The 10,845-nt window shown below is 37.2% G+C and overlaps 1 protein-coding gene across 1 annotated transcript in view; it reads right to left on the bottom strand.

The window, feature by feature from the left end:
• PRKDC (protein kinase, DNA-activated, catalytic subunit) overlaps positions 1 to 10,845 on the bottom strand; it is a gene marked incomplete at its 3' end in the record, with an annotated part of 55,078 nt that overhangs the window by 33,451 nt on the left and 10,782 nt on the right. Inside the window, exons 15-26 of the mRNA XM_009640367.1 lie at positions 10,181 to 10,318; positions 9,747 to 9,896; positions 9,207 to 9,322; positions 8,214 to 8,373; positions 7,209 to 7,295; positions 6,716 to 6,835; positions 6,193 to 6,352; positions 5,631 to 5,737; positions 4,011 to 4,101; positions 2,500 to 2,663; positions 1,699 to 1,851; positions 297 to 404 (exon numbers count right to left, since the gene is read on the bottom strand). Of these exons, the coding sequence (XP_009638662.1) occupies positions 297 to 404; positions 1,699 to 1,851; positions 2,500 to 2,663; positions 4,011 to 4,101; positions 5,631 to 5,737; positions 6,193 to 6,352; positions 6,716 to 6,835; positions 7,209 to 7,295; positions 8,214 to 8,373; positions 9,207 to 9,322; positions 9,747 to 9,896; positions 10,181 to 10,318 (1,554 nt within the window). The remainder of the gene's footprint in view (positions 1 to 296; positions 405 to 1,698; positions 1,852 to 2,499; positions 2,664 to 4,010; positions 4,102 to 5,630; positions 5,738 to 6,192; positions 6,353 to 6,715; positions 6,836 to 7,208; positions 7,296 to 8,213; positions 8,374 to 9,206; positions 9,323 to 9,746; positions 9,897 to 10,180; positions 10,319 to 10,845) is intronic.

Below are 10,845 nucleotides of genomic sequence, written 5' to 3'. Positions count from 1 at the left end.
GTAGTTCCTTGTATACACTGATGATAAAAGTAGTGTTTCATTAATCCTATAAACACTCTAAATTAGATGCTACCTGCATTTTGAGAAAGTGAAAATAATAGAGAAATCCATCATCAAAATCTCAGTTACAAAACATTAAAAGATCACAGAATTGATAAACTGGTTTTCTTCTTTCAGACAAATACGGAGCCATTATGTCTGTTCATGGGCTCCTGGTTCTTTCAGTAGTAAAATGATGCTAGTTAAAAACAAAGTCATACAGCACAGAAAAAAGAGAATGAAGACTTATGACCTACCAAGATAGCTTCCAGGAACACCACCGTATCTTGACTCTCAAATTTCTTGTTGTTCGTAAACCAGTGAATGAGTTGCATGACTAAAGGCTCATACAACTGTCTTGTTACCTGAAAAGAGTAAAAGCCAACTACATTTCTAGGGTTAATATATTTCTGTGTTATTTTACTATTCAAAATATGTAAGAATAAAAAAAAAAAAATACTACTTTGAAAATGGGTCTATAAAATGAATAATCAGCTTCATATCACATTCCCATATCAAAGATTAAAAAAAAAAAAAAAGAAAAAAAAAAATCTGGTTAGCTACTTTCTATTCAACTAGTCTCAAAAGATTTCCAAGCTTAATTTCAGTAAGATCCTCTGAAACAGACAAAAACCATTGCGTGCCAGGGACCGATACGCCAATATACAGCCAGGGAAACAGGCAAGTTTGGTTTTAAACTTTTTTGATCTAAAATATCTCTTAATCTTTATCATATACATTATTCTAACTTGCTGGATTTTGACAATTCTACCCGTAAGTCAACCTGATCAAACACTGTCATACTATAACATGAAGGAAAGAACCATTAAACATACTTGCTTACATACATACATGCTTATAATACAGTGTGTATGCCTGTATGCTTTGGTTTGGACCAATCCACACATTATTTACCTATGGTTTATGTTTAGCCATATGCCAGCAAAAAGGGTTTCACCTAAACTGATAACATAGCTTCCCATATATTTTAACAGAACACAAATCCCTTAGGTCTAAAAATAGAATCTAAATGCGAGGGTCCAAAGAGCAGTCTGAAAAGGCACAAGACCTGTAATTTCAGTGGAGCTGAACCTATGTGTCTATTCTGGTTTGCATAAAGGAGTAGAAATACCAAGTTCAGATGTCTGAATTAAATAGATCATCCTTAGCTATTAACGAGGCAGCTGCAAATTCTCTCCCAAATGCTTTTCTGGTGGATGGTAGCTTTGCACTCATCCAATATTGAAATAATCAACTTCACCTCAAATTAACTTATTCCAGAATAAGAAAAATGTGGAAATTGAATACAGCAATAAAGAGCAGCTAGTACCACAAACTCTTTGAATGAAGCTTAAAACTTGAATCTTGAAACCCTCATGTATCTGTACACTCTGAGTTACTCTGAATTATACTCCATTATTGAAGTCTTTGAAAAGGCTTCCAACCCCACCTCCCCTGCCCCCCAAAATCCTGAAAAAACTATCCCTAAAATAGAATGTCAGCTTACAACATACATTCATTTGGGGGAAAAAAAAAAAGGCAATTTGAATGTGTTAGGATAGCTTCTAACAGGATAGCTTCTAAATAAAATTATAAATTAATTCCCACATTTAGAGGTATTTTAAACAAGATAAAATGCTTATAAATGAATCTGTTTACCTGGTCTACATCACAAGCAAGACGAAGCAGTACTGGAAATATTCGCTTATGCAACTGATACATGGGTGGGGGACCCTGACATCCTTCTGGCATCTGAGATGCTTTCCCCAACATATACGTGACTATGCTATGTAGCAGTTCACATGCTGCAATCTGAAATGTAAAAATCCCTTTGGTTATGCATCCATTACTTTCACAGAGAAGACAAAATTGTGGGCAGGAGAGAATGAGTCAAAAGAAAGGGTGTACTTGAGAAATCATTCTAATCTATGCTAAATCACCATTCCAGGAACAGATCATGTCCATGGAAATAATTTACACACACTCTAACTGGCCTTTCTCCTAATGTTTTAGTCTCTGTCACGAGCAGTCACTTTTCAGCTGGAGGAAATTCATCACTCCATAAGTCACCCACCATCGTGCGTTCAAGGATACCTCCGTTCCGGACTCTCTTTTGATATCAACATCTCAATCGAGCAAAGCAGCAAAATATTTGCTTAAATGCTCTGCTAGACTGGGCCCACAAGCTTATAGTCTAGACATGAGAGAAGGCCAAACAACACTTAAGATCAACTAGTTTAGTCTGACTCTCAAAGCACAATGATGTCTGATAGACCTTAGAGCAACTTCTGCTCTTTAGTTTTTAAACATTCAGAATAATGTCATCGGGAAAGAGCACCAAAGCAGCACAATGCTACCTATGAATTAATTAAAACAGGTCAAGGAAGACATTATTTTATGCAGTATTGATCAGCTAGCATAAAAAAAAAGTTGCAGGAAAAAAAAAAAAAAAATCAATACTTTTGTTTGTCTGTCACTTGCAGAAAGAGCCAGTTCAGTCACACGAGGCAAGAATAAATCCAAGTAGATGACAGGCTTCATATCTGCAAATGGTACAGCAAAGCTCAGACGCTTCTCAGTGTCCCAGGATACACATTTCTTCATCTTCTCTTCTGCAGAGGTAGCTAATGCATTTGAAAACATCAAAACAAAAAAATAATCTTTATATAATATACACAGAACAAGTATTTCTGTAGCTCAGTCAAAAAAATCTGTAACTTTCCAACTTCAGTTAGATTGTCATAAAATGTTAATGCTTTATAAATTACTGGATGTTGCAAGCACCAGAAGTATGTTAGAAGGCTGGTTTTACTTGCACATCTAAAAAGATGTTTAGCCACCACATGGAAGGAGTAACTGCAGCCAACATTTCAGGAGACACATGCAGCAGCCTCCAGGTTCAATACAGGTAAGTTTGGAGACAATTATAAACCCAAAAGACATTGAATCACACTTAAGATGTCCAATATACTACTTTTGTCTTCTACTGTTACAAACAGACAGGAAGATCCAACATACAGACTCCTGCAGATGCACATGAAACAACTACATTTATGGCTACGCCCTCCCAGAAACACTGCCATACTTACTCCCTTCTCTCCCTATATTCCCATTATTTGTTAATTTGGTTAACAAAGTCTGATTACACTTTGCATTTCATTTCCAGGGAATAATGCTACTTTCCCCACAGTATTTGAACAAGCAACAGAGAAGTACTTGGCAGAAAGAAAATTGATTGTAAAGGCAGAAAAAATAAATGCGAGCACTAAAAGAAAGGAACAGAACTTCTATACAACTAGATTAGTTTTTAGACCAACTAAATTTTGCACTGAATTTATCCCTTAAAGCTCATGGTCAGGTACTTTACTATACTTTTCCACTTTTGTTTTAATTAGATTTTTATTATAAAGCTTATGCACAGACTGAACAGAGAAGAGCAGAAAGCTTTTCTTCTTTTTTGAGGAGGCACTCAAATGGAGCTCTATTACCTGGACATACTAAAGGCATTGCTGCACCTTAAACTCCTAAGTAAAGAAGTAAGCTTGCCAAGACTTACACAATTCACAAGCTACAGTTCTGCAAAACTGGATCAGGCAAGAATTGCAGCAAAAAGGTGGAAACAAGTACAGAGGAGTTACAAACTCGGGCAAAGTTTTAAAATGGCTTTGCAGACAGAGGGCAAAGGGGGGGAATAAATAAAACCATATACTCAGATGCATATAATTTTTTGCCTTTAACTGAAGTTTTCAACACACTTCCTGCATTCCATAGTAAGTTAGTGAATACTTCGCTCTCCTAAACTCCAGAACTGAATAAATGCAATTTTTTTTAGACAAGAGCAACAAAAAATAGCTTTCCTTGAAAAGCTCATGTATTATAATAAAGTGATGTTGAGATCTCACCGAAATCAACTTTCAAGAGAGACAGCACAGGCATATAAGTATTTTTATTTACACCAACAGGACACTCACCTGTAATTAAGTTGTGGCTGATCTGTCCTCCCAAAGATCCAAGCAGGCGTGCCACTCTAGTCCTCACTGCTTCCAAGGAGGGACTGTCATCCTAAATAATTCAACATATTTATATTAGTGAAGGAATAATTACTTCTATATGTAAGTAATTTGGTTTACATAGTAAATGAAGGGTTTACGGCTCTTATTAACATATGGATGAAGAAGACAAAATGAAGAACCTGTGGGGAGAAGAACTGCATCAAACAAGAGAACGGTTTTGGTTAAATAAGCACAAGAAGGCAAGACTGGGAAGCATTTTCATCACATTTTGTGGGCTTAAGATCGCCACTTCCCAAGTAAAGGTTATGTCCTGGTTTTGGCTGGGATGAAGTTAGTTTTCCTCCTAGCAGCTGGCATAGTGCTGTGTTTTGGATTCAGCATGAGAAGAATGTTGATAACTCACTGATGGTTTAGTTGGTTCTAAGCAGGGCTTACACCAGTCAAGGACTTTTCAGCTTCCCCTGCTCTGCCAGGTGCACAAGAAGCTGGGAGGGGGCACAGCCAGGACAGCTGCCCCCAACTGGCCAAAGGGCTATCCCAGACCATATGACAGCATGCTCAGTATATAAGCTGGGGGGAGTTGGCCGAGGGTCAGCGACCGCTGCTCAGGGACTGGCTGAGCATCAGTCACCAGGTGGTGAGCAGCTGGGTTGTACATCACTTGGTTTGTATATTCATTTATTGTTATTGTTACTATTATTTTCTCTTCCTCTGCTGTGCTATTAAACTGTCTTTATGTCAATCCATAGGTTTTACTTTTTTTTTCCCCCCCTCCCAATTCTCTCCCTCATCCTACTGGGAGCAGGGGAAGAGTGAGCAAGCAGCTGCTTGGTGCCTAGTTGCCATCTGGGGTTAAACCATGACAGGTTAAAATTTTATCATCACAGATAACACATACCTGCAGAACAATGTAATAGTCTAAAAAGTGGAAAGAAATCTGAAGAAAAAATTACTCTTTTAATTTGCTTTAATCCCAGAACTTAAAGTTTAGATCCTGTATCTTTTTGTGAGCAGCAAACCACTAGGTTGGAAAGAGTTCTATATATACAAATAACTATTAGTTTCACACCTAAAAAAAGGTTTATTCCAAGCTAGTTTGCACACTGGAATTTACAAATAAAACTTTGCTTATTTTGTGCTACTTGAGAAGTCACTGGTTAAAATGATAGTATGTTTGACTTCTAAGACTAAGCCTATCCGCAAGTAACATGTTCACAAAATGGTATTTGCATTGCACCACTGCTAAGCTGGGACCTGATTTTAGGTGTAGGAGTTTTTGTTTATAATATTTTTGGTTATATATTTGTTGACTAATGTATCAGTCTAGTCAGTGACACTAACTTACAAGATTTCTTCAGTTCCCTTTCCCTGCTTCATTCCCACTCTCACCCTAAAATATGACACCTTTCCAGCTGTGCTGATGTAACAGCTTTTTGAACCGTGTTGTAGAACAGGACTCCTTGAACTGATTTAAGGTAGAAACAACCTTCAGGAAAAAAGTATATATGCAAGAAAGGAAGAGAAACAGAGGGAAGTGATTAACTCACATATAACTCTACAAAGAAACACTGTTCTTACCAGTGAAGAAGTCTTTGCTTTTCTTAAACGCTGTATCACAACTTTATTAAATCCCTTCTGGGCTGCTTGAGAAAGCTTCCTTACTTCCCAGTTATTCTGGGATTCAGCTGATGAATGAAAAAACAGCATTATTAATATTAGTTTATTGTAGCTGCACCTACTAGTAGTTTCTTTAAAAAAAACCAAACAAACCAACCACACCCTGGTTTTGCCCCATTTTTATTTTTAAGATGTGATAACTACTCTTTCATTTTAAATATTTATTAAGGAACGTAAGTCTCTAGTAGTGAAAACTAAGCTGATTTAAGGATACAAAGGACAAATCACAGAGAAGTGGCATATAAAATGGCTACAATTAATAATTGTTTGGCAGTTGCAAATAAATCCTAGTTTCAGAAAAAGGTAAATTTTGGAGTGTAAGGTGTAAGAGAAAATATATTGTTCCAATCACAAGAAATGCACAATATAGACAAAGAATATGTCACATTCATATCTCTAGAGGTAACTATGCACAAACCATTTTCCTCTCCCTCAAAACTAAAAATTCATTGCCTGTATGTACCTGTAGAAGTAGAGTTTTTCAAATAACCATCAAGAAGAGGCAGAACATCCTTGTAGTAAGGTTGCATTATATGTCTGGGGATGCGAGCTGACCAGTCTTCCAAAGCATCCAGTCCCAGATCAGCCATTGGGGTACAGCTAAGGCCCAGCTTAAATGCATTCTATGTGTCAAATGTAAAACTATCAGTCTTTTATTTTTCTTGACTACTATTATTTAAAGCTAAAAAAACATGTTTGAAAGCATTTAGCATACAATACATCTTCCTTAATAACTTTTGCTTAACTTCTCACCCAACATCCACACAGGAGATATATATTATATTGAAACACAGACTCTAACAGAGTCAGCTTAGTGCAAAAGCAAATTCTGACAATTTACTTGTTTATCCAAAAAGTCAAGTATTCTATCTCACTGAAGACAGTACAAAACTTAACTTACTCAGCAGGATAATAACTTTGCTCCAGAATTTTTGTAGGTGTTTTAGAAAAAAAATAAGTGTTAACAGTGTATGACTGTGACCCACCTGCAGTGCAGGAATATATGCTGCGATATCAAGCATGACGATATCATGTGGTAAAGAGAGCAAAAAATTAAGACAGGATGCCAACAACTCATCTTTATAATGTTTCATTTTTGCTGTAACCTAAAATTCAGACAAATAGGTCAAGAACAAACATAATCCTCAGAAGATCTTGATTTAGGTATATCAATACCCAGGTAAAATGCACAACTCAAAACCAACACTGGAATCTCATTCACCTGCAGATGGTTACCAGGAAGCGTTTAATGCACAATTATACAGTTATTTCTCAATTGTACATCAGTAAGTGGCCAACATGCCTCTTCCGACATTAAGTAAAACACAGACAGAAAAAACCCCACTACGCTGCATAATTCAAACAGCTAATACTTCTATCATGTATGTAAGATTTCTCAGAAGATGTAATTTTGATTGAGTCGTTTATGTGTACATTCAGACTAAGAAAGTAAGAAAGTTAGCCAGCAAAATAACTTACCTCTTTTCCAAACTTTACAAACAGTGCAAAGCAGGACCTCTTTTCTGGGTCTTCAGGACATTTTCTGAGACACTCTGGGCTGACACCCTATCAAGCAGAAACCACAAGTCAACAGTATTAAAAAATGTAGTACACAGTACAAATATGAAGCACAAGTTGAACTAAAATTAAATACATCACTGTCCAATATGAAATCAGCATCAGTGAAAACTTGAAATGTACACTTGTTCTCTGAATGCTTAGAAACTAAGCACTATTACCATGCACTGAGAGCCAACTTTTTGGAATACACTTAATATTACTCAAAATAAGCAAGAAGGACTTAATTAATGGCTTAATCTTCTCCTTGCCCTCCCATCTAACAAACCATAAAAGAAAAAAAAAAATCCCTACTAGTGGATGCCCAAGTGGTAAGAATGCAGGTGGAATAAGAAAACAGTAATTCACAACATCATCTACAGCACAAGCATCTATGCCAATGAGTTCCCAAATTTGCTTCACTTGGTGCCATCCCGAGCAGTGGCAGGGACAGTTCTGGGCTCTGTGGTGGGCTACACACGCAATGGCATGATGCACCATCACTTTACAATAGCTTCCATCATATTTCTTGTGGAAATCAGTGAGTGGAATACAAGTATACCCCAGAAGTTGAGTAATTAACCCATACGTGTGTCTGCTGTTCTGGCTAGATTGTTTCTGATCTCCAAGCTAACTTCTGTATCATCTGCACAGCAAGGGTATTTCCCACCCCTCTGTTCACCCAGCTCAGGATTTTTGAAAGAGCATTACACATGGGTGGTGTCTCTTCAGAAATTGGGCTTCTAGCCTAAATTTTTACTTTCTATGCGCTTGTAACTACGGAGTCACAGGATGCTATAAATATTTGAAACAACTGGGTAACAGTTTCAATGAACTATTTTCCATAGCACATAAACAACTATATATAAAGGACTGCACCATCATTAATACAACATATTACCCCTCCGTTGGGAAAAGAGATCTCACCTCAAAGTATTTTATTTTCTTGGCAATTTTCATTGCAACAGAAAGCAACTTGTAGAATCCACTAATGAGAGGTAGTCTTGTTGAATGTATAATAAGCTCATAACCAAAGGAATATACCCAAGGGTTAAAGTATTCAACATGCTTCTCTGGAAGTATCTCTCTAAAACAGATGCACAGAAAACACACGGGGAGGAAAAAAAAAAAAAGAAGCAGCTGAATAAAATATCTGGGTGGGGTGGTTTTGGGTTTTTTTTGTTTGTTTTTTTTTTTTTTTTCCAAACTTTCAAGTCAGTACAAGAAAGAACTATTGCTATAACAGAGCAGCTCCAAAGACAATGAGGGAATGACTGGTTTTGGGGTTTTTTTGTTTGTTTTTTTTTTTCTTCTCCAAACTTTCAAGTCAGTACAACTATTGCTATAACAGAGCAACTCCAAAGACAATGAGGGAATAATTACATGCTGCCTTCCGAGGCAAGCATAGGAAGATTTTTGTTTTGCTTTACAGGGCAAAGCCATTTTTTCCTCATTACCTCTCATTATTAAATTTACACAAACACACATACTCACATAGCACATTTCATTACTGAGACTGCAGAACTGCTAGGGGAAATCAACTGGACTTTCACAGGCAAACAATGCTGTACGTTTCACTTAATGCCCATACTACTGTATAAAGGCTGTATTTCTGGTCTCTGAAATATTTGGTATATATGGTCAGTATAATACTAAAAGTTACAACATATACCGAAAGACACTCAAATAATGAAAGTGAATTGTCTCCAGTACTCCTTAAAAAAAACTGAGCTGATGTGCTAGGATGTTTTTACCTATGACCCAGATGCCTGAAACATTTACTGTCTCCCTGCTAATCAGCTTGTGCATTTTGAAATATGGTATATTGTCGTAAGTCAGAAACAGCACCTTAAATAAACCTCACGTCAAATTTCTTCCAACCACTTTGTAACTTCCAAACTACATAAAACCTATCAATACCTGCAGAATTCCACTAGATTTATAAAGGCAATAAAGTCTGTTGGCTTTGTTGGCTGAAGGTTTGAAGCAGGGTCAGAAGTAGGCCCAATCAAGGCACCATCAGTTTCATTTTCATCCTGAAAATAAATATTGAAGCAATATGGTGACAACACAGAAAGCATTTACACTTTTTTCCCCAGTTAAACTGTCTACTCCTCTTTTTCTAGCTGCTACAAGCTAGTCTGACACAGAAAAATGACTAATAATTGACACATCAATAATTCAAAGAAATAATACGGGGTTACTTGCTCATAAGGAAAAAGCAAGTAGAAAAATGAAAAACACTAGATGCCCGAGTAGGCATCACAGATTCTGTGAACTACCTCCGATACTCCCATCTCCTAACATTGCAATGCAATATCCAGAAATATTCTGACTAGCATGAACATTACTTCAAGTACACTATGAGAAGGTACATAAGCATAATGAAAACAAAACAGGGAATGTGATTTTGATTCCCCTACAACAGCAGAAATTAATGGACAAGTCATCAGGTCTCACCTGTTCATTAACATCCAATTTCTGAACAGTCAGGTCCAACTTCTCAATAATCTTCAAAATAGATTTTATAAGTTCATCATATAGCAAGCGATTCAGGGACTGCAGTGGTGAATTTGCAGTAAGAAAGTTTTCATCTTCAAAACAGCATTCCTTTGTAGGAGGAAAAAGTTCACATTTCAAAACACCAGTGAGAATTATTTCTTGAATTTACAAACCAATATTTTAACGATGCAGAGAATTTGGCTTTAGACATTCCTCAGCTATGCAAGCCTAAACTCACCCACTTAATTCACTTATCAGCCACAAAATGCAACTAAATCCAGGAAACAGTTCTTCTACACCATGACATTTGGAAAAAGTCTAGGGTTAGAAAAGCAGTGATAAGACTGAGGATTACTTTTCCTTTTTTATTTCCATGTTAACTATGCTTTTACCTTCATTGTGTCACAGTTCAGTAGACTTCTAAAGAGATACAGATAATCCTTATACGTTGGTACTTTTGATCTCCCTGTCCCAAGCTCTCCAACTTCACCTGAGTCTTCAGATCCAGAAGTTTCTTTTCCAAAAAAATCCTGAAAGGACACACGATTTTTTTTGGAAACACTGCATATTTAACTACATGACTCAAGCTAAAACACAATGTAAAATTACTTCCTGTCCTGGTTTCAGCTGGGATAGAGTTAATTTTCTTCATAGTAGCTAGCACAGTGCTGTGTTTTGGATTTAGTACCAGAATAATGTTGATAACACACTGATGTTTTCAGTTGTTGCCAAGCAGTGCTCAGACTACTCAAGGACTTTTTGAGCTTCTCCTGCTCGCCCAGGTGCATAACAAGCTGGGAGTACAGCACAGCTAGGACAGCTAACCCAAACTGTCCAAAGGGCTATTCCATACCATACATCGTCATGCTCGGGGGGGTTGTTTGGTCGGTCGGTCGCGGGCAGAGTGGTCACAGCTCGGGCTGTGTGATCGCGGCTCGGGGAGTCATTGCAGCTCGGGATGGGCTGGGCATCGGTCGGTGGGTGGTGAGCAATTGCATTGTGCATCACTTGTTTTATATATATTCTGTATATTCTCTTACCATTATTATTATTACTA

The sequence above is a fragment of the Egretta garzetta genome, unplaced genomic scaffold, assembly GCF_000687185.1.
Source record: "Egretta garzetta isolate BGI_Z169 unplaced genomic scaffold, ASM68718v1 scaffold36, whole genome shotgun sequence".
NCBI lineage: Eukaryota > Metazoa > Chordata > Aves > Pelecaniformes > Ardeidae > Egretta > Egretta garzetta.
The sequence above is the reverse complement of the archived record's forward strand: the minus strand, read 5'-3'. Positions and strand labels throughout refer to the sequence as shown.